This window comes from Muscardinus avellanarius (assembly GCF_963383645.1).
Source record: "Muscardinus avellanarius genome assembly, chromosome: 8".
Classification (NCBI taxonomy): Eukaryota; Metazoa; Chordata; class Mammalia; order Rodentia; family Gliridae; genus Muscardinus; species Muscardinus avellanarius.
The window spans coordinates 8,881,197-8,905,835 of NC_137794.1; the positions used below are offsets into that span (position 1 = coordinate 8,881,197).

Sequence of the window (24,639 nt, forward strand, 5' to 3'; positions counted from 1 at the left end):
GGATCGGAGGTTGAATACCCCTCAATTGAATTTCCAGTACTGCAAATAAAGTAAATAAATAAAAAATAAGATAAACTCCAACGTCATGTCACCAAAGGGGTAAACAGGCTTCCACAGGCTCTCTGGAAAAAGCAGTAAACCCATCTCTCATGACTTCATCAACCTCCTGAAGTGATTACTCTTAATATTATTGCAGTGGCAATTACATTTCAACAAAATAAGTTTTAGAGGGGGGGAGACAAATATTGGTACCATAGCAATGACTAACTGAATTTTTAAAAATTCCAAATGTGAGCCGGGCGTGGTGGTGCACGCTTGTAATCCCTGCACTTGGGAGGCGGAGACAGGAGAATCACACAGGTTCGAAGCCAGCCGCACTGGTTTAAGAGACCTTGTTTCCAAATAAAATATAAAATAGGTCTGGGAGTGTAGCCCGGAGGTAGAAGGGTTTCCAGGAACCCCAGTACCACACACACGCACAAAAATCTAAATGTGTAAGATCAAACTGAGAAAATAACTAGTGCATGAAGCATTTTAGATAGAAAAATTTAATTAGTATCTTTGTGTACTTATCAGGAAATTGTAGATTTATAAAATTGAGCACTAGGCCGGGCGTGGTGGTGCATGCTTGTAATCCACACTTGGGAGGCTGAGACAGGAGGACCCTGTCTCCAAATAAAATATAAAATAGGTCTGAGAGTATAACCTGGAGGTAGAAGGCCCCTGTGTTTCATCCCCAGTACCACACACACACAAAACAACAACAACAACAAAGTGCGCACTATTATTTCTAGTAATGCTTGGTAGTTTGGGATCCGGATTCTGAAATCTTTTAATCTTTTAAACCTTATTTTGGTGAGGTAAACTTTTGAGTGAACAGAAGATCTGAATGAAGTGAATGGGGTTTCATTGACTGACTTCCTAGGAGAATGCTAATAATTTCTACCCAGTTAGAAACTATGCATGGCTTTTAAACTAGACAATGCAAAATCCTGAAATGTATTATTGAAAGCATACTTGCAATTTAATTTTCTGAAATATTTTGGAAATAAACAGCAACTTTTCTGGTTAAGTTTTGCCTTAGCTGCAGTAAGAGATAAGAACACAGTAATTACTCAGATGTCGTTGCATTTTAGAACTAAAATTATAATGCCTATATGATATTGTCATTAGCATAAAATATTTCATCTTTTAGTATCATTTGGTCAAAAATAACAATGCTAAGGAAAGATTAATATATGTAACATTAAAAATGCTTTCAATATTTGCCAAAAATTAAAATGCCATCGAGGAAAGTAATCATACTATATATGGCTACAGGTTGTCAATCACAATTGAAAACATGAACCATATCTTTAACTGTTCTAATAATACATTTATATAATTACTTACAACAAATTCCAATTAGGTAATAAAAATAGTAATTAATCTAATTTTACACTATACAACATTTTTTGTGGTACTAGGGATGGAACCCAGGGGCTTTCTACCTCTGGGCTATACTCCCAGACCCATTTTATATTTTATTTGGAAACAGGGTCTCACTAAGTTGCCGAGAGCCTCACTAAGTAGCTGAGGCTGGCTTTGAACCTGCATGATCCTCCTGTCTCAGCCTCCCAAGCGTGGGGATTACAAGCATGCGCCACCACACCCAGCTTATAAAACTTATTTTGAATATAAGAAGTTTTGATTTTCCACTTAACACTTTTTAAATGTCTACCAGAATTTTAATTTATTTTTTACATTCAAGACTATTTAAGATAAAATTTGATTTTGTAATAAAAGTAGTAGTAGGATTATAGAAATCTTTGGTGCAATTTTTAATTTCGATGCCATCTAATTTATATATTTTTACTTTTATCATATATGCTTTGGGGATTACATACAAGAAATCCTTGACACATCAATGTCTTGAAGGTTTCCCTCTATATTTTCTTCTATGGTTTTTATAGCTTTAGTTCTTATGTTTAGGTCATTAACCTATTTTGAGTAAATCTGTGTATATAGAGTAAAGTACGGATCCAACTTCAGTCTTTCACATGTCTTAAGTAATATCCTTTTAAATACATGATACAATGCCAGGCGTGGTGGCGCACGCTTGTAATCCCCGCGCTTGGGAGGCGGAGACAGGAGGATCGCTCAGGTTTGAAGCCAGCCTCAATGGCTTAATAGACCCTGTTTCAAAAAAAAAAAATAGGTCTGGGAGTGTAGCCCAGAGGTAGAAGGGTGTCCAGGAACCCCAGTACCACCAATAAACAAACAAACAAACAAACAAACAAACACATGATACATAGTTGACATTTCCAGTTAAAACCAGACTTTTTCCTGTGGTACTCAGAGTTAATCCCTGGGGTGCACAATTGCTGAGCTATATCTCCAGCCCTTTTAAAAATTTATTTATTTGTTTTTTAGTACTGAGGATTGAACTCGAGGCATTTGTCCTCCAAACTATACCCCTAGCCTTATTTTTTTTTTCTTTTAAAAGAGGGTCTTGCTAAGTTACTGTGTACTGGCCTAGAACTGACAATCCTCCTGGCCTGGCTATAAAATCCAAATTGAAGACTCCTGATGTAGTTTCAATTCTGCTTATGTGTGTGCATTTTTGTTTTGTTTTGATTTTTACTGTGCACTTATTAAAAGAGGCAACAATAAAATATCTTAACAAGAGATTGGCAAGCGAGCTGGTTTTCTGGTCTTGAAACAGACTACACTTTACAAATGGTATCCCAGAATAATCATTCTTGAAACTGTTTAAAAACCTCGATGACTACAGTACGTATTTAAAGATGTGACTCACCGGGTGGAGGCGGAAACTAGAGATTGCACAGGTTCGAAGCCAGCCTCAGCTACTTAGTGAGGCTCTCGGTAACTTAGTGAGACCCTTTTTCCAAATAAAATATAAAATGGATCTGGGAGTATAGCCCGGAGGCAGAAAGCACCTGGTTCCACCCCCAGTGCCACTAAAAAGAACATTAAATAAATAAATAAAATTATAAAGATGTGACCCAGTACACCAGGACTAGGGCATCAATATCACTTCAAAACTCAGAAGTTGTTTCCAATAGTTAGGTAGCTTCAGGAACTATTTTATCTTTTGTTTTTGGGGAAGAAATCCAATTCTAATTTACTTTGAAAGAAGCACTCATCATTATGTAAAGTTTAGTCACATACACTAGTGTATTAAAAAGATTCTACATCTGCGATTCTGCTCATAACCTGGGTAAAAGTGAAATAACATAGAACGTGTCCCTTTCATGGCTTTCTGTTGGTAATGGCAACTGTAATTTTGGTGAAACCTTATGCTTAAGAGAAATTAAATTAAATAAATTAGAAAGGAGGCCTCTCACATGTGACTGTAAACACAGACTACTGTCATGGTTTGATTTTCCACTGTTTTTGCTGAGAGCCAGCTGGGAAAGAAGTGGAGAAGGGATGCTAGTGGATAGGCATAGAGGATTCTCTAATTAGTAACATCAACTTGGGTTACTATTTCATTTAATCAAAATCAACTTCCCTTGAAGTGATACCTTTCAGGTTGTGGATTTGGTACCTTGTGATCCATGGCTTGCTTTTAGGGATCGAACAGGTGTAGATAAAGATAGGAGTGTCCTGGACTTGGAAGGCACAGATAACTACTCGGTTTTCGTGGCCGATGGCATACCAGTGTGCTCTGGTATGTCAGCGGTGAGCACGGCACTGGCTGTGGTCACGATTCACAGCCTGGAAACCTACTAGTTTCTGTCAAACTGACAGGAGGCAGGTTGAGTCATTGTCTATACTCATCAACAGTGCAAATTGTTATAGAGAGACCTAGCAGAATATACACACCTACCAGAGAGGGAGGAAGCTTAATTGAATTCTGCAGACTGCCTCCGAGACTCACGGTTTCCAAAACCAGAGATGCCAATTAGACCGAGGTGCCATAGGCCATCACAGAACAGACTCGGCTTGGATAGGAAGCCGCGGTCCTCGTTTCCTGAAATTTGAGCAGTTCTCTTCTTGGAGGTTTCAGAAAATTTCCTTCCCTCTTATGTTCTCATAATCTCCTTGAATATAAAGTCAAGCAAAAATATACATTTGACAATGTAAATTAGGAGAAGCTAGACTATTGTTAGTTCTCCGTTCAGAGAAGACAGCTTATCAGAAAAAGAAGGAAGATATTCTTTAGCACTTACCTAAGGAAACTGAAATATTATTGTTTCTTGTATTTTATGTGGCAGGTAGTAAAAAGATGCCTAAAGGGTTGGTCCATTTTTTTCCTCTTTTGGTACTGGGGATTAAATGCAGAGGCATTCTACCTACAAGCTATAGCCCCAATCATCATCGTCATCTTCTTCTTCTTCCTCCTCTTCCTCCTCCTCCTCCTCCTCTTCCTCTCCTCCTCCTCCCCTTCCTCCTCCTCCTCCTCCTCTCCTCCTCTCCTCCTCTTCCTCCTCTTCTTCCTCCTCCTCCTCCTGCTCCTCCTTCTTATTCTTTTTTGAGTTACTATGGATGGAACCCAGAGGTATTCTACCTCTGGGCTATACCCCCAGCCCTATTTTATATTTTTGGAAACAGGGTCTCACTAAGTTGCTGAGAGCCTCACTAAGTAGCTGAGGCTGGCTTTGAACCTGTGCAATCCTCCTGTCTCAGCCTCCCAAGCACTGGGATTATAAGCGTGAGACACCACACCCGGTTTATTATTATTATTTTGAAATAGGATCTCCCTAAATTACTGAGGCTGGCCTCAAACCTATGATCTTCCTCAAAACTATGAGCCTCCAAAATACTGGATTACAAATGTGTGCTACTGTGCTCAACCTTGTTCCATTCTTTAGGAACGCCCAAATTGGAAAGTAATTACATATAAAGAAGTAATATTGGAGAGTGGTCTTACAAAAAAGGACTGAGTGTCATACTAGTAATATCCTAGGGTGAACAGGAAGGACAACTTTCAGCCTCCTGTGCATTGTTCCTAGCACATAGCTCATAGCATCCAACAAATAGGTGAATCATGCAGGTCACGGATTATCGCAGTTGAATCTTGGATGTATTCAGTGGTTCATTCCTGGGGCCGTAGTGTTTTCATTGGACCGTGGATGGCCTAGGGCAGTGAAATTGATTAATGTGCTTAATTCTCCTCTTTGAGTCAAAAGTTTAATGACATCCCACCTTCTTAAAAATAGCCCCTCCCACTACCCCCATGCCTTTGTGGAAGTAAGCTGTGTATAGCAGTTCTGGAAGTCTGTGTGCTTGCAGGTAACATTTTCTTTCCTGATTCTCAGTTGAAAGGCCGCTTACATTTTCTGCTGTGCAGACACATACATATCTTCTCTCTCACATCTCTGTTGAGATGTCATCCATTCCAGGCTTGAAAACTCTTCATGGTAGCCTTCTCTTCTGCCCCTATCAACTCACTTAGAGATATCTTCCTCCACCGAGGCAATGCTGTCCCCTTCGCACCCCACTGTTCAGAGGCCTGGCAGTCAGTGTAATCCTCCCAGTTTCTGGGGGCAGCTCTCGTGCCCCTGGGGGGTCTCTTCCTGGTCATATGACCGGTGTTGCAGTCACCCCCTCTAGCATCTTCCAAGATGTATGTTATTGGCAACTTGCTAGAGAGGACATCCACCTCTCCGTCCATCTGAGCGCACTTTGCTTCTCTCCAGAACCTGAAGCAGGTGTAGCTCACTGTTCCTATTGTTGTTTTTAAGTAATTAACTTTTACTTTTTTGGGGGGGAGGACAGGGACAGGAAGGTAAACAGGAGTGAAGAATTTTTATTAATCTTGTGAAAGCTTTCTTTAGTGTCAGAAGAAAACTGAAGAAATTTTAATGGACTCTCTCATCTGAATTATAAAGTACCCTATAGAGCTGTGCATGGTGGTGCATGCTTCTACTCTCAAGAATTGGGGAGGCAGAGGTGGTAGGGTCACAGGTTCAAGGCCAGCCTGGGCAGCTTAGAGAGAAACCGTCTCAAAAAAAAAAGGTCGGGGTCATAGCTCAAAGATAGAGCACCCCTGGGTTCAACCCCCAGTACCACAATATACATATGTATATAGTTTTTTTTTAAGTAAATGACAAAACTATTTTATTATATAATAAAAAAAATTATTAAGCCTTCTTTAGGATGCTCTGCCAGTTAAAGGGGGATTTCTAATACCATTTTATGTAAGAATATGGCAAATAGTAGAGCAAATTATAAAGAAAAAGTCCTATGTTTCTCAAGCAAGCCCCCTTACATAGTTGGAATTAAACTTTAAAACTTTAACTTACACCTCCAAACTTAGTGTCATACCAGGTATGAACAAACAAGCAAAAACATACATATAAGTTGTCATGTTTTATTCACTATTTAAATAAAAGGAAAAAATACTCTGTATTTGAGTTAAGAATAAACATCTGCATCCCTTGAAGTAAAACATTCACTAGCAAAAAATGTAGAGTTTTTACTAAGCAAACTTTTTGCTTTTTTAGTTGATCTTACGGTTCTTTAAGTTACAATAAGTTACTGACATTTTTCTTTTCTATTATTATTATTATTATTATTATTATTATTATTATTAATTAGTGGTACTGAGAATCAAACCTAGGGGCATTCTACCTCCAAGCTACACACCCCCATCCCCTTTTTAAAACAGAGTTTCACTAGGTTGTTGCTAATTTGCTGAGGCTGGTCTTGAACCTGTGGTAGTCCTGTCTCAGCCTCCTAAATAAATTCAGATTACAGGCATGTGCCACCATGCCCGGCTGCATTTCATTAATATTGGAAAGCAAGACGTGACAGAATTAAATCAGTCACCAAATTGATTATTTATTGTTCTTCACAAGTGACATGATACCATACTGAATGCTGTAGGCATTTATCAAAAAAATGTATTAATCTCAATACTTGGGGGGATGAGACAGGATGATTGCAGGTTAGAGGCCAGTCTCAGATGCTTAGTGAGGCCCTCCACAAATTAGTGAGACCCTGTTTCAAAATAAAGAATAAAAAATAGAGCTGGGGGTGGAGCTCAGAGGTAGAATGCCCCCTGAGTTCCATCCCTAGCACTGCAAAAGAAAAAAAAAAAAAAAAGTATTCTGCAATACTTGTTAAAGCATAGCGCGGATGGCGTTATTCAGGAACCATGCAATAGGTGTGGGGACCACAGCGCTGGCATCTTGCCATGAGGTAGAGACATTTTGTTCAGCTTCAAATATGACATAGGAGACTGGAAATTTATAGCAGAGGGTCAGTGTGTAGGTCAGTGGATAGAATATTACTTAGGGCAAAGGGAATTCTGGCCATGCCTACCTAACAGGATTGTTGCTGAAGACAAGCCAGGGTCATCAGATATCACCTGGCAAAATGTGGAGGATGAGAAAAGTGACCAGATATCCAGGGTGACCAGATGTCAGAGGTAGGTGTTCTTGCTAAACCCTTTTAGCAGGATTCTTACTAGAACTTGATTTTACAAGGAAGTACATGGACAGACCTAGGAGAAGATTCAGGAGCCTGACCAACATATGGTCAAGAATAGAGTCTTTGTCATGCGATGCGCCTTTGAAAGCATCCATCATATGTTATTTGATGAGATTTTCATGGGTTTTTAGTTTCGCACAGAGGAGACTAGTAATTCAAACTCTAGAAACCAGAGATAATTCCTTCTAATAAAAAGTTGAGAATATGGCCAGGTAATAAAAATGTGTGTACTTAATTGGCTTGGGAATACGTACAATGGAAATTAAATGTGGTAAGGTTTTATTAAGTATTTTTCTTTTATCTTTGCTGAGCTATGAATTGGGGAGGATTCTGCAGTGAACTGGCCCAGGCTGGTGCAAGGTATCCAGGATGGATTGTCAGGGATTCACGCCGGTTTCCTCTTGGCCCCCAGATGGCTGCAAGGATTTAGATCAAACACTTCCTCTGTCTTTCCTATGTATATTCTTCTATAAATGGAGGCATTTGAGATGAATGATCTCTAAGTCTTCTTCTAAACCAATGATATTAATCCCATTCCCAAATTACTGTTCCATTTTAAATCATACCTACACTCTTTTCTGTTGTCATTTTTCTTTTTATTTTATGAACCTGTTCATTATCAAAAGTCAATAGTTTAATAACATTTATTTTTAAAATCCACGAGTCCTCAGTTAACCTTTCCATTCTCCTATTTCAAATAGACAATAGAATGTGTCTGATAGGGAAAAAATATAAAGAGATGATTAATTTAGCACTAGCAAACTCACTCTCTTAAGTAAAAAAATGTAACACAGATATCAGGAAATATCTCACCTTCAAAATTCGAATTGGATGTGATTGATTTTGTCTCTCCTCATGTATGTAAATGATTCTATCCTTAGTTGGTTTTGGTAAAGAGCTGGGCTGAAGTAAATTTCAATCATAAGTCCCCTTTTTTCTTTTGGGACCAGAGAGTGAGTGGCTCAGTGGGACACCGCATCCATCTCCAGAAGTAACAGAGATTCATGTGGTCAAAAGCACACTTCCCAGAAGTGGGATTAGTGAAATGCCCCTTGAAAGTGTCTCATGGTCAGGAAAATTGACTGTTATACCCCTCCTGAAGTAGTACAGTGTACACTAGCCTACAAAGGCTCCCAGAGCATCGTATGAATGAAAGGGATGCTTAACCCCAGGTTTCCAAAACTTGATCAGAGAAATCCTTCCTTCCTTCCTTCCTTCCTTCCTTCCTTCCTTCATTCATTCATTTATTTATTTATTTATTTATTTATTTATTTATTTATTTACTTTTGTGATACTCGGGATGGACCCAGGGGCATTCTACCTCTGAGCTACACCCACAGCCTTATTTTTTATTCTTTTTTTTTTTTTTTTTTTTTTGTGTGTGTGTGTGTGTGGTACTGGGGTTCCTAGAAGGCCTTCTACCTCCGGGCTACACTCCCAGACCTATTTTTATATTTTTATTTGGAAACAGGGTCACTTAAGCCAGCGTGGCTGGCTTCAAACCTGCGCGATCTTCCTGTCTCTGCCTCCCAAGTGCAGGGATTACAAGCGTGCGCCACCATGCCGGCTTTATTTTTTATTTTGAAACAGGGTCTCACTGAGTTGAAAAGGGCCTCACTAAGTAGCTAAGGCTGGCCGTGAACCCAGATCCTCCTGCCTCAGCCTCCCAAATGCTGCGATTACAAGTGTGCACCACCAGGCCTGGCTAGAAACCCTTTTTAATATCTTAGGATATCTATTAATATTCTATGGAACTAAAAGGTTCTACAGACATTCTTGGGGAAATACTGAATTCAAGCAGGCTAAATTGTTATGTATATTTCTGGTCCTAAGTGGACATGTCCAAGTCCCTGGCTGCGTTTAAACAGAATGAGAACAGTTTACGACATGGTGATTCTATAGACCCATCCCAAACCAACTAATAAATCAGGATCTCTGGGGAGAGACCCACATGTTGAAGTCAGCTGACCAGGTGATTCTTACATGTGTCTGGGTTCAGAACCATCAGCTGGAGAAATCCTGAAAAACATTTATAAGTGCCGCCAAGGCCCGACTAATGAGATTTCAGTGATTCCCCACCTCCAGCCACCAAGGAACCGGATACCTTAATTATGCACCTTAATTAAATCCATTTAGAAATCACTTGGGGTCACGAGATAAGGTAATGTGCTGAGAAAATAATAACCATCAGCCAGTTTCCCTTTTCTTCTGTTGCCTTCCTCAGTTAGGCTACAAGTAATAAATGCCAGCAAGCCCTGGGAAGAACCACCCAGGCGACACCAGAGAGTGGGCAGCCCCATGGTCTACAGCTCGGGCTTGCTCTGCTCCATAGAGTCAAAGGGCCTCATTGTCAAAGTCTGAAAAAAAGGAAAGGTTTGCAGGGAAGCCCACACCTCCCAAGTGCTTTCTCTTGTGGCTCCTCTCACCACGGGAAGAAGCATTTTTTTTTATTTTGACTGTCACTTAATGCTGTACTGGAAGCACACTGGAACGCAGACTGCTTTTAGACGGAGGCCTGCAGCGAGCAGCCCAGTGATCCAGGAGGATGGGAACGGGAGGCTTGTCTTCTCTTTCAATCTTGCTGCTCACCTGCCTCCCAAAAACAAGAGAGCAGAACTGAGCCTAGTGCAAGGGCCACCCGTATGGCAGGCTGGAAGATCCGTGATCGCAAATCCACCCTGCAATGATATGACGTAATGTAAAAGGATGACAGGAATGATCGCTGGAGCGCTGCTCTAAACTTTGCATGCGGCAAAAGCAACGGAGGAGAGAGAAAGGTGCTTGTCAACTACTGTGTGGGTAGACATTGGAATTTGGGGCTGGGAGTGTAGCTCAGTGGCAGATCGTTTGCCTGGCAGGTGCAAGGCCCTGGGTTCAATTCCCTCCACTGGAAAAAAAAAAGTTGAAATTTTACAAAATGAAATTAGCTTACTGTCTATTTACCTAAACGATGGCAGAAAGCTGTTTTCTCTTTATTTTCAGATTTTTTTTGTGTGTGGTACTGGGGACCGAACCCAGAGACATTCTACCTATGAGTGACACCCCATCCCTATTTTTTTTCTTTATCTTGAAACAGGGTCTCACTGAGTTGCAGAGGGCCTCACTAAGTAGCTGAGGCTGGCCGAGAATCGTGATCCTCCTGTCTCAGCCTCCCTAATGCTGGGATTGCAAGTGGGCGCCACCACGCCCGGCTTATTTTCAGATTTTTGACTGGTATAATAGAATTTTTTGGTCAAAAGAATAGAGAAGCCTATTCATATTTGGCAAACACAATTGAGTAGCCCAAACTTCTTGGAAAATGCTACAGAGCCTTTCATTTTTATTTTTCAATCCATAGTAGATCCATCTTCACTTGATAGAAGGGAAGTGCTGATAGCAGGCCCAACTCTTGGGAGAATTCAGGGCAAATCCCACAGACGCTCACTTTAGGCTATTTCTTAGGAAAATATTTCAGCGGTGTTTTCATTTAAATTAGACAAATCAAGTAAAGAAAAAGGGAAAGCATTTCCGAAGGACGATTACAGCAGTACGGAACAGCTTGCAAATACGGAAAGCGAGCAAAATGTAAACTAGTTTTGGTCCCCATGATAGAGCCTGTATTGGTTTATATTGCACTTACTTGTGGGAAGCTTAGGAGATTTCAAAGATAAACAAGGTAAGGCCTTCGCCACAGGAAAAGAAAGAAAGAAAGAAAGAAAGAAAGAAAGAAAGAAAGAAAGAAAGAAAGAAAGAAAGAAAGAAAGGGAAAATGGAAAAATGGACTTCACCAAGGAACACGAGAGTGCAAAAAATATTGGTGGCATTTTTATTCTATGGACATTTCCTGGTTGGTCCTTAGCTTTGACATCAAGTACTTTATAAGTGTAGGCACTGAGTTAAAGGTAGATTGCAAGTACCATCTTATTAGCAGAACCATAGTGCATTCTGTCAAGCATCTCTCCCTTCTCTTCTCCCATCTTTTCTACCTCTTCTTCTGTTTTTGAGTCTCCATTTCTTTCCTGTTAACAAGCAGTGGTAGTGAATACAGTTGAAGTTGCTGCAGTGTTTTTGCCCTTTAGAAAGTTAAAGTGGAATTTAATTCAGGTCAGCCAGGCTGGTGGCGCACGCTTGTAATCCCAGGGCTTGGGAGGCTGAGACAGGAGGATCACACAGGTTCAAAGCCAGCCTCAGCAATTTAGTGAGGCTCTCGGCAACTTAGTGAGACCCTGTTTCCAAACAAAGTATATATATAAAAAATAGGTTTGGGAGTGTAGCCCAGAGGTAGAAAAGCCCCAGGGTTCCACCCCCAGCACCACACACACAAAAAAAGAATTTAATTCAGGTCAAGTCCACTAGTTCAAAAAAGGTTGTGACTTTATTTGTTTATTTTGGTGATGCTGAGGATTGAACCCAGGGACTTGCACATGTTAGACATATGCTCTGCTAATGAGCAACTTCCTTAGCCCCTTGAAAAAGGCAAAAAAAGCACAGGTATTCAGGTACCACACACACAACACACACACACACACACTCACACACACACACACACACACTCACACACAGTCTCCCTAGACAGGACTGCTGGTAGCATCCTGCCAATGGTCAAAATGTGAGCACATCAGGGGTAACCCAACACTCATAGGAGAAACTCAGAAAGTATAGCTTTTCCTCTGAACTGACCCATTATGAAGAAATGGTTTATGTGGTTGAATGATGGCTTATAGGGTGCTAATTGAGAGAGCTAGCAAAATAGGAGTTTTTTAAACCATGAATAAAATTTAAAAGATGACTGTTAAATATAAGATGCATTTTGCCCTCTGTCAGGTGCCATAAACCAGCACTCAGGGTCTGGATTTTCTCAGCAGGTGGTTGCATTTATTGCTTGCTGCCAGTTGTCAGTCTTTCTGCTACTCAGTGGGAAATTAGAAATAGAAAAATGAAACCGATGTGCTGGAATGAGAGGGAGGGAGGAAAGGAAGGAGAGAGAGATGAGAGAGATGAGATGAGATAAGATGAGATGAGATGAGATGAGATGAGAGAATCAATCAATGAGAATATAGTCTCAGGTAGACATAGCTTCTAAGACTGCCTACCTATGATCCATACCTCAAATTGTGACCCTGGATGTTCTACCAATTTTTTAAAAAGCGTTTTCCCCCATGAATTGTTCTTGAGCCAGATCTCTCCCTCGGTATACTGCAACCTTAATTTGCTTGTTACCCAAGTGGACATGTTTTCCTTAATCTCCCCTAAATTTCATATCATTGATTTTGCCCACCAATTAAGCCGTTTCCCACATTAAGGTATTTTAGGACATTGGTTCTTATCTGATGCAGGAATTTTCCTCTCTATTTTAATGCCAACCATTAGGTTAAAAAATCCATGATGCCTTCAATCTTATTGTTAATTAACATGTCAAGCAGAGTGGGATTAGCGAGAGCCTTGCAGCACTCCACTGGAGACAAGCTTCAGACTGGTGACTACCCTCACATCCACACTTGGGGCGCCTTGCACAAGCTGCTGTGAATGAACTTTAGCCCACGGTTGCCCAGCTTGGTTTTTATCTGATCTGTCATACGGTTTTTTAAGAGATTTATCAGATGCATTGTTCAATTCTACACTAAATTACATTGCTACTGTTCTGAAAACCGTTTTGTAAATAAAAATACCATTACTTTATTTTTATTTTGTCATTACTATATTATGCTAATGAATTAATATATTTAGTTTAATATCAATTGCTTGATTAATAATTAATATACTCAACTTAATCAACATAATAATAATTATTAGTGAGTGTGTGTGTATGTGTGTTTCTGTGTGTGTGTTTGTGTGTGTGTGTGTGTGTGTGTGTCTGTGTGTTTGTGTGTATTGCTGGAGATTGAACCCAAGAGAGCATTCTGCCTCTGAGCTACATCCCCCCAGTCCTAATTTTATTTCTTAATTTTGAATCAGGGTCTCACTTATATGCTGACAGCCTCACTAAATTGCTGAGGCTGGATGTGAACTTGCAATCCTCATGTCTCGGCCTCCCAAGTATTGGAGTTACAGGTGTGTGCTACCACGCCTGGCTGAAATACAGTTACTTTATTTATTTATTTATTTATTTATTTATTTATTTAGTAGTACTGGGGATGGAACCCTTCTACCTCCGGGCTACACTCCCAGACCTGTTTATATTTTATTTGGAAACAGGGTCTCTTAAGCCAGCGCGGTTGGCTTCAGACCTGTGCGATCCTCCTGTCTCCGCCTCCCAAGCGCGGGGATTACAAGCGTGCATGCAGCCACCACGCCCGGCATACAGTTACTTTATTGTACTTCTTACCAAACCCATGCAACATTTCAATGATCACTTCTACTTTTTAAATACTCACACATCATATTTTCCTAACCCATTGCATGAATAAATTGTAATAAATCCATTCAATGGAGTATTTACCAGCAATCAAAAGAAATATTTTGGTAAAAACATCAACATGGATGAATCTCAACATCCTTTTCCTTAGGGAAAGAAGCCACTCACAGGATCTGCAGAGTTTATGATTCTATTTATATGGCATTCAGGGAAAAAGTAAAATAACAGGGAGAGAAATTAGAACAGTTGTTAGGAGCTAAGGGTGGGGAGTGTGAATTGCAATCAAAGGAGGAAACTCATTGAGTAATGGTAGTTATACAATAGTGTAGGTTTGCAAAAGAATGACTATTCCTACATGTAAATTCAAACTTGATATTCCCAGTTTTAAGAAACATCCCTTTACAGAAATATGTTAGAAGACTAAGTGTAATTTAGGCCGGGCGTGGTGGCGCACGCTTGTAATCCCTGCGCTTGGGAGGCGGAGACAGGAGGATGGCGCTGGTTTGGAGCCAGCCGCACTGGCTTAAGAGACCCTGTTTCCAAATAAAAAAATATAAAATAGGTCTGGGAGTGTAGCCCGGAGGTAGAAGGGCTTCCAGGAACCCCAGTACCACAAAAAAAGTGTAATTTAGTAATCCAATGTTTGCAAAATCTACCTCTTTTTACCCGCATAAGCAGGTTTCTCTGCTCAATTATGCTACTTTGCTTCTCGTCCTCATGATGTCTCAACAATTACTGAGCAACTTCATTGAAGGGGCCTGTGTTTCTGTCTTGGACCTAAAAGATTAAGCCACAACTTCACTAATTAAGTAATTGCCAGTTTTAAAATTAAACTCCTTGGAAAAATCAAAGTATCTTAATACTTAATCTTTTATATCTAACACAACACTATCTTCCAACTCTCCACCCCTGAGTATAGGACCTATTTCTTATTTATTTATTTATTTATTTATTTATTTATTTATTTATTTATTTTTGCAGTACTGAGGAGGGAACCCAGGAGCATTCTACCTCCGATATATACCCCTAACCATAATTTTTATTCTTTATTTTGAAACAGGGTCTAACTAAGTTGCAAAGGGCCTCACTAAATAGCTGAGGCTGGCTGTGAACCGCCATCCTCCAGTCTTATTCTCCCCAGTGCTGGGATTACAAGCGTGCACCACCATACCCAGTTATAGGACGTAAAACGCTCATAGAAGATAAACAGGTAGAATATGAGTTGTGGATCAGTTCCCACCTTACACCCCCTTATTCATGTTTTTCAGGTGAATTGAGATCTTACTGACAAATTAAGATGAATAGATTTAGATTGTAGAACACAAAAACTCGACATGTATTATAAAATGACTGCCACAATTGTGTTAATACATTTACCTCAAACATAGTTACTGTGTGTATATGTGTGCTGACATACATCTGATCTCCTGGCAAATTTCAAGTATATAATATAGCTCATTAATTCTATTCACTGTGCTGTACATTTGAACTCCAGAACGTATTCATCTTATTTATTTATTTTTTTTGGTTGGTCTGGGGATGAAACCCAGGGGCATTCAACCTCCGAGCTACACCCTCAGCCCTATTTTTTATTCTTTATTTTGAAACCGGGTCTCACTTGAGTTGCAAAGGGCCTCGCTAAGTAGCTGAGGTTGTCAGTGAACCGCGATCCTCTGGTCTCAGCCTCCCGAATGCTGGGATTACAAGCGTGTGCCACCACGCCCAGCTCGTATTCATCTTATAATAGAAAATGTATACATTTTTATTATGGTGACAATTGTTTTTTCAACATAAATAATTAAAGCACTTATATAGATCCATCCACTTTGTACTTGATTTTTAAAAACCTTGGTCTTGAATAAGAAAACTAGTCACAATCAGAAGTATCATCACGTTCTAAGCCTACAGGTCAGTCCACACGTCAAATTATGTAAAAGAAACTAAGCTTACCCTGCCAACAGGAATGTGATTGCTAAAAAAAGAAGAAAAATTTAAAAAGAAGCAAACATACCTTGAACCCAAGAGGATCATAATTGCAAAGGCAATATAGAATATCTAATTTCTTAGGCAAAATTAAGTTAATCTTTTGGGCCTCAATTTTGTAAAATGGAAATAATGATATCTACTTTTTTTTCCTTTTTCTTCAACTCTGGAGACTGAACCCAAGGACTTCGAGGCTTTGGCATGCTAGGCAGGTGCTCTACCACTGAACTACATCTCTAGTCCTATAATAGCCATTTCTTTTATAGCCAGTGGTATATTTCTTTTATAGTAGTATAGCAAGTATTATATGAGATGGAACATGTAGAGATCTTAGGCCTTGAGTATGTTCATAATTCCAAGAGTGGATATTAACTTTAGTATTTCCCCAGTGAAACAAAATGCTATAAACTCAATTGTTGATGAAAAGGTGAGTCACAACTCAGAACACATGCTAATGTGGAGGCAAATGAAATCCTCTAAAATAATCTACACAAAGGGCTCTAAACGGGGGTAAAATGAGAAAAAAAAAAGAGCTTTGTGTGCCCAGGTCCGAGCATCTAGATGTTAAGAGGAGGTTTTACTCATTTTTGTTGGGGGGACATGGATGTTTCATTCAGCATTCTCATAGGTATAATCTAAACATTTGACCATGTAACTCAGAGGAAGAAAGATTGACTAGCCCATGGTTATCTTTGGAGATGTGGGAGTCCAGGCACTTGAGTCTGGGGACTGTGGATCTGAGGACATGGTGACAGGTGGTTGAACGGAGATCACATGGCTGAGCTCCTCACAATATGGAGGCTGGAAGCCAGAGAGAGCAGGCAGGGGGAAGAGGAACCACATGTAACCCCCAAGATCGCACCCCAGGGGCCCACCTCCAGCCACACCCTACCAGCCTTGGTCACCACCTCCATAAATCCACTTCAGTGGATTCATCTGCTGCTGGGATTATAACCCTCATGACTCAATTACATAATTAAATCCACTCCAGATATCAAGAAGTGAGCTCTTTATGGGCTATTTCATATTGAACTATAACGGTGCCACCAAGATTATCTTTTTTCACAACTTTGAACAATTCCATTTGTTGTCCAGACTTTGTGATGGATCTCCAGATCATATGAATTTCCCTCTATTCATCTTATTGTAGAAATGGAGCTGAGGTCAGTTTCCCCCTTGACAATATGAGACCTCGCAGCGTGTGTGTGTGTGTGTGTGTGTGTGTGTGTGTGTGTGTTTTAACCATCATGATACCATAAATTTGGGTGCAATACTTATCCAGGCCTTCAATGTTTTGCCTTTTATATGATCAGAGACTGAAGTTTTTTTTTTTAATGTGTGCTAATTCTAACTGAAGTTTAAGACAAGCTTTGCAAAATATCCAAGAGAAAAACAATTGTAACCCATTAAATGTAATAAGCACATGCAGAAAAGTTTACCCTCTACCATGAATATATTACACCCAATGATATCTATCATTAATGAGCACCTGGGGAAGGTCTGGCATCATATGAGCCCTTTGCATGGGTTGATATATACAACAATTCCCTGTAATAGATCCTACTGTTCCTTCCAGTAAAGTATACCTGGAGACCATCTCAGACTCCACATCTTTTATTTACATCATTTCAAAGTCTCATTATTCTGTTTATTCAGCATATGCAAAGACCTGGGTTTGATCCCCAGCACCATGTAAATAAATACAATTTTAGCTGGACCTGGTAGTAGATGGCAGGTTTGTGGACAGCCTCAGAAACTTAGTGAGACCCTGCTTCAAAATAAAAAGTAAGTCGTGTGTCATGGTGCACATTTGTAATCCCAGAATTTGGGAGGCTGAGACAGGAGGATCATGGTTCAAGGCCAGCCTCAGCTACTTAGTGAGGCCCTTTGCAGCTCAGTAACACCCTGTTTCAAAATAAAGAACAAAAAATAGGGCTGAGGGTGTAGCTCGGAGGTAGAATGCCTCTGGGTTCCATCCCTAGTACCACAAAAAATAAAAAGTAAAATAGGGTTGGGGCTATAGCTCAGAGGTAGAATGCCCCTGCATTCAATCCTCAGCACCCTCCTTCAAAAACAGCAAGATGAGCCGGGCTTGGTGGCGCACGCTTGTAATCCCAGCATTTGGGAGGTTGACACAGAAGGATCACGGTTCGCGGACAGCCTCAGCTACTTAGTGAGGCCCTCCGCAACTTAGTGAGACTCTGCTTCAAAATAAAGAATAAAAAGTAGGGCAAGGGGGTAGCTCGGAGGTCGATGCTCCTGGGTTACATCCCAGACCCGCAAAAAAAAAAAAAAGCAAGATGATTCCCACATATAGAAACTCACAATTTCTAGCTACTTTCTAATGAGGTGGAGAAATCAAGTCTTATTTTAAATATTCAGAGTTACCAATAATTAGTGCATTATTAGGCCTACTGAAGGTAAGTCTTTTCCCAAATAGGTCCTAAACTTGTTATGGTCAAGGGCAAAGTTGGAATTGTGATATATCTTCCACGGTGCTCAGAACCATTTAGGAACTAATAAATGTCTATACGGTTTAACGATGTGGATTAGTGGTGGGAAAGGTTTCTGTTCCAAATCATACGGCAAAGGATTCACCTGTTTTTCCTGCCACTTCTCGCTTGCAGTTTGATCACTCACGGCTTTGGGACTCCAGCAATATGTGCCGCTCTGAGCACTTTCCAGACAGTCCTCAGTGAAATGCTGAATTACTTGGATAAACACACTACACACAAAAGCAGTGGAGCAGCGGATTCTGGCCAAGGACACGGCAACTCGGAGAAAGCCCCCCTGCGGAAAACTTCAGAGGCTGCCGTGAAGGAGGGCAAAACAGAAAAGACAGACTAGCTACATCAAACAGAATCTATTTCCAGAGAGTCTTGCTGCTGATATTTTTTCTAGGATATATATATCGTTGAGGGTGACTAATCTTTCGTGGACCACATCTCTTACCTTCCCTCGGCCCTCTATAAAAAAAAAAAAAAACAAAGGTGGAAATGAAAACAAAACAAAACAAAAAAGGACAAGTCCAAAAAACAAAAGAAAAAGAGAAAAAACAGCAGTGTAACTGTGTGATGAGATTGTCACTTCTTAATTTTACGTTATGATAAACTCCTTTTGTGCACGTAGTTTATTGTTCGCGATTATCTACATCACCGTTTTCAAGCACTCCCGGACTTTGGAGAGGCAGCACGTGCTATTTCACGTTTAACTGATGCACTTTCTTACCCGGCTATGTAGTTAGGGACCAGAGAGCATGAACAAACTGGAAGCCACCACCAGTGCTCACAGCTTCAGTCTTTCTTTATCCCTATAACTCAACAGTGCCTCTTCCCATTAAGTACACCAATCCGTTTGTAAATGTTTGAGGAACTGAATACGACAGCCACAGATTTTTTTGTCCTGTGAACTGACAGCAGTTCTAAAGTCTTGGTCACCCCTAGCCCACTGAAATACCAGTGCCTTGGTGGTATTTAGGTATCAAGAAAACTCTCTCCTCCCTTCTCTGATGATCCTATCCCCTACCAGATCCATTTATTCTGCTGATAGCTAAGCAGATATTCTGAAGGGGTAATGCTGTAAGGATGGAGATAAACTCTTCTATCCATTCTCCTCATCAACAGTTCCAGGATACAGATCGCAGTGGGTGGGTTGGGGTAGATGGAGACAGGAAAGGGTCTCTGTCACTTTGGGGCTCTCGATATAAAACAGTGGTATTATTTTGTCTGAAAAAGTAGAGAAATAGAATGGTGATCTTTCTGGAAAGTCTTGCCCCTCAGAAACAGCGGAAGAGACCAGGGACTGATCGGAGGCCCCTTGGAAGCACTGGTGGCCGATGGTTGTATGGTTGGTTCAAAGGAGAGCTTACCCTTTTCTCCTTTGCTCTACCTGCCCGAGAGCTGTTGTGTACTAAACTTTCCGAGGCACACAAGTATTCAGGTCTGTGTTCAATAAAGAAAGCAAAACCGAGTGATCAAAGAAGACTTTCTGCTTTTAAGATGCTTCCTTTTTTATAGCCTGTTCTTATATAGCTTCATTGTCCTTTAGTTAAACCACTGAAAATAGGTGGTTCCTGGCCGCCAAGGCCAGGGGTTAATTAAACAAAAGTTTGGTCCATATAAAGCTGTGTATGTCAAGAAACCCGATTGGTACCATACTGTATTAATCCTTCTACTGTTAACAGTTTTCAAACTTCAATGTAGGCAAATAAAAATATAGGTCATTGTCTATGTAAAAGAAAATAATCATTTTAATAATGTGTGGACTCCCAACTCTTAATTTGCATGAAAATATCTTCTCATGAACACATTTCAGTTCGTTTCAAAAAAATCGTTACCGTATTATAACCCCATGGGGGAGATTAGCCTTATGTCTAATTAAGAGGAAATCACCCAAGAGTTTTCATGTAGAGGTTACAAGAATTTTTTTTTTTTTTTGCCTAATGACAATGCTTAAAATTATTTGACCTCAGTTTTGATCTCATACAAAAAAGAAAAAACCCTAAGGAATAAAAAAATCTAAATTTTCTAAATTAAATTTAGTTAACAGAAAACACTGTTAAGTAATCTCATTATAAAGGTATTTTATAGTTACACAGTAGAAGAGTTTAAAATAGAGAAATGTAAAGGTAACAAACTGTGATTTCATATGTTTAGTTTCACTTTTAAAATTTTACCATTATTCATGGCATTACATTTTTTTTTAAATAAAGTAGAAGCTGAGATTCTGCTGCAGTTCCAAATTATATCACAAAATAAATAATTCCATCTAACATCAAATGTCCCATATTGTAAAATATGCACATGAAACAAAAATTATAAATATTTTAGTTTAATAAGAGGTAGGAAAATCATATACAGATATTTCCTTAATTTCCTTCTATTTCCTTAAAAAATTTCCATATTAACTTTATTCAATTTCTTATCAACAACACATATGTACTTAACATGGCATTTTGATATGCATATCTTCTAGGTCTTCAATATAGTTATATATCATGTCCAATGTTCACCAATAATCAAATGAAAAATTAAATCTGGCTTACATTATGAGTTTACTTTTTCACCCTTAGTTGTAACGAGTTTGGGTTCTAAACACCTCAGTGGGCTGTTACTATTTATTAGCCTTGAAAACAAGAAGTATGACTATAACTACAGTGCATATTATTTGCCAGGATTTGGGGTGTTTTTAAGAGCCTTAAATGGGTATCACCCATCATTTCTCTTATTTCTCTTAACCAGCCATTAGGACATAAAGGGATTGATGGACTGGTCCTGTTTTAGAATTATTATTTACTATCATATCCTAATACACATTGTTAACATATCAACTTTTGCCTTGTATATAATAGGTACTCAACACTTTTTAAATAAATGAATAAATGAATGTGTGTCTGTTCTTTGTCCAAAATAGGCCAAAGGATCAATTTTGAGGGTTTTTTTTCAGTACTCAGTACTTCAATCTGGCCTGCTCCCTCCATGGTAATTTTTGAATAAGGAAATATTTCTACTATAGCACATTCATTGCAGGTAGATATATTTAATATAGAACAATAAGGAAAACTAGTTAGGTATAAAATTTCGGTAAAAAGGAGATTACAATCTTCTTCATTATCATAGTATCTAGTCAAGAAATGTAGCTAGCAAAAACTTGCTTGATCTTCAGTGTTATAAGTAAAAGAGAATGAAAAGGCCTTTTAGATTACCTACTACTTGAACAGAAGAATTGTCCAAGCCCCATATACTTGCCCCCATAAGTAGTGGTAACATAAAATTTAAACCTAATGTAGTAGGACGTCAGATTTCTATTCAAAGGTGTCCAGAACTGTTTGAATAATCAATTTAAATGTCACTGCCCTGGCTATTTCATTAGCATGACTTAAATTTGTTAACTCTAGAAAATTGAATGAAAACTCGGAATTTCTCTATATTCTTTTCCTCGGGAAAGATCCAAGCACAGGGGAGATGCCTAGTCTATTCTCCTCCCGCCTTCTTTTTTTGGTACCACAGTAATAGGGGTGATGCTTCCTGGATCTGCAATGTCTTTGCCATTGCCTTGTGTGGTGGTATGTTCTGTTCAATGGGCGGACAGAACATTAACCCCTCAGCACCTGTGAGCATCCTAGAGTCTGACAGTGAAAAGAATTGAACCCTCTGCCACCTGCTGCTTTTAAGATAAGCATGTTAACAAATTATCTTCATTCACAATGAGTAAAACAATACAGTCCACTTTCTCATAGTTTTTCTTTCCTTTTATATCTGTTTGGAAACACTTTAGATCAATGGATTTTTACGCGTATGTATGTACGTACGTATGTGTCTGTAATACTGGGGATTGAACCCAGGGACGTTCTACCTCTGAGCTATACCCTCAGCCTGATTTTAGTTTTTATTTGAAAACAGGGTCTCACTGAGTTGCAGAGGTCATCACTAAGTTGCCGAGGCTGGTCTCCAACCTCTGATCCTTCCGTCTCAGCCTCTCCAGTACAGGGATAACGGGTGTGTGCACCCACACCTGGCTAAGACCAATGGGATTCTTAAAAATCTACCAGTATCCTTGACACCGTGTTTACTACGTTCTTTCAAAAACCGAGTCAATATGTGAGAATGTGTCAAGGCCCGATGAGAAATACAGACTCTAAAGCCAAACTACCTGGGTTCAAAATATAGGTCTTACACTTGCTACGGGGCACTTCTCTGTGCCTATGCATTCTCCCATGTGTATAATGAGAATAATAATAGTTACCTAATTACAGAATTACTATCACAACCATAGTCCCTGTGTGGAGCAGAAAAGGGGAATATTAGGGCTCTAAAAGTGCTATTGTCGTTTTTCCCCTCTTTTGGTACAGGGGATTGAACCCCGGGGCTCCCACATGCTAGGCAAGGGCTGGGCCACTGAGCCCCATTCCCGGGCCCTGTAATATTTTATTTTGAGGCAGCCTCTCACAAAGTTTCTCAGGCCAGCTTTGAATTTAGAATTTACTTGCCTGAGTAGCTAGAATTGCAGGCGCATGCCTCACTCTAATGCTTAACACTTGGGGTTTCGGCAAATCACTTTTTTACCTAGAGATCCATGTATTTCAGTTTATTGAAGCCCTTCTAGTCTAGGCCCTGACTTAGAGTCTGAAGAAACATAGGCAACAGAAAGAACTTTATTTTTTATTTTATTTTATTTTATTGCTATCCAGCTTCTTAGTTTCCTATGAAGATAAACCCAGCACACAGTCAATGCCGTTATGAAATCAGGGTGTCCCTGCACAAAGCAAGCTGGGTCTAGGAAACGGGAGCTGGGAGTGGACAAGCAAGGAAGAGAGCTGTGGCCAAGAAAGAGCAAGATGCAGACCAGGAAAAAAAGAACTTTATGATTCTGGGAGAATTAAAAACTGTTGAAACAGAATGCTAGCTCGAAAACCGACAAATACACCGTGTATTTCTGATTATTATTAGCTTTCACCCCAATTTGAAGCAGCTAACATTTTGATCATACTGCCTAAAAAAAAAAAAAAAAAAAAAAAAAAAAAAAAAAAAAGTAGATACCGCCGGGCGTGGTGGCGCACGCTTGTAATCCTTGCGCTTGAGAGGCGGAGACAGGAGGAACTTGCAGGTTCATAGCCAGCCGCGCTGGCTTAGGAGACCCTGTTTCCAAATAAAAATATAAAGAATAAGTCTGGGAGTGTAGCCCGGAGGTAGAAGGGTTTCCAGAAACCCCAGTACCACCAAAAAAAAAAAAAAACTAGATACCCAATAATGCAGACAACAAAAGAGTCAAAATTTTATACAAATTTCAATTTTAAAATTTTAGGGCATACAAGGCACCCGAGGCTTAAAAGCATATTGGTCACAATCTTTGTTCTTTCTATGCACACACCCACATACACACTCACATACTCACAAACAAAAACACACAGGCACACATAGCCAGAAAGCAGTCGATAGAGAAAGAAAGAAAAAGGTCAGGTGTAGTGCAGCATGCCTGTGATCCTGGTACTTGGGAAGCTGACAGAAGGATCTCAGGTTCAAGGCTAGCCTCAGCAATTTAGCATGACCCTCAGCAATCTAGCAAGACTTTTTCAAAATAAAAATAAAGAAAAACAAAAGTTGGGTGTGGTGGCGCACGCTTGTAATCCCAGCATTTGGGAGGCTGAGACAGGAGGATCATGGTTCACAGCCAGCCTCAGCTACTTAGTGAGGCCCTTTGCAACTCAGTGAGACCCTGTTTCAAAATAAAGAATAAAAAATAGGGCTGGGGATATATCTCAGAGGCAGAATGCCCCTGGGTTCCATCCATAGTACCACACACACACACACACACACAAAAAAAAAAAAAAAAAAAAAAAAAAACACCTGGGGATATAGCTCAGAAGTAGAATGCCTCTGGGTTCAATTCCCAGTAGCAAAAAAAGTATAAAAAAAAGAAGAGAAAAGAAAAGAAAAAAAAGGATCATTCTAAATAGCTTAGCTATTATTACATCTCTGAGATGTTGCCATATTCTGGGGGTGAGGTTGGGGTGCAACTCTCAGGACAGAGGGGAACTATGTCCTTATCCCAGAGAAAACCCAGCATGGTCCAGAAGCCAAAACAGCAACCTACATGGTTAGTGTCTAGGTAGGTGGTTCTTACAGAATTTTCCCCAAAAATTTCTTGTCATGGCATGGACAGACCAGTAGGTTGTGAAAGAGAACAGGAAGAAGAAGCTGCAGGTGACTCGGCTCTCAGCCAAGAGAGCTGGCAGTCACGCAGCGTCCTCAGACCAGACGCCAGCGTGTGCAGGATAGCCCAGGACGCACATCAGCCAGAGACCAGCTTGGAATTCAGGAAGCCTTCTAGGATTTAGAGAGAGAACTTTCAGAGAACACAGAGAATGGGACAAATGGATGTTC

General features: G+C 39.9%; 1 protein-coding gene across 2 annotated transcripts in view; it reads left to right on the top strand.

The window, feature by feature from the left end:
• The window catches only part of TFAP2D (transcription factor AP-2 delta), a gene marked incomplete at its 5' end in the record, with an annotated part of 56,881 nt that extends 38,044 nt beyond the window's left edge, over positions 1–18,837 (top strand). For both annotated transcript variants that reach the window (XM_080699725.1, XM_080699724.1), the window contains one exon: positions 18,385–18,837. In XM_080699725.1, coding sequence (XP_080555851.1) covers positions 18,385–18,604 — 220 coding nt within the window. In that variant the 3' untranslated portion in view covers positions 18,605–18,837. The remainder of the gene's footprint in view (positions 1–18,384) is intronic.
• Between the last annotated feature and the right edge of the window lie 5,802 nt (positions 18,838–24,639).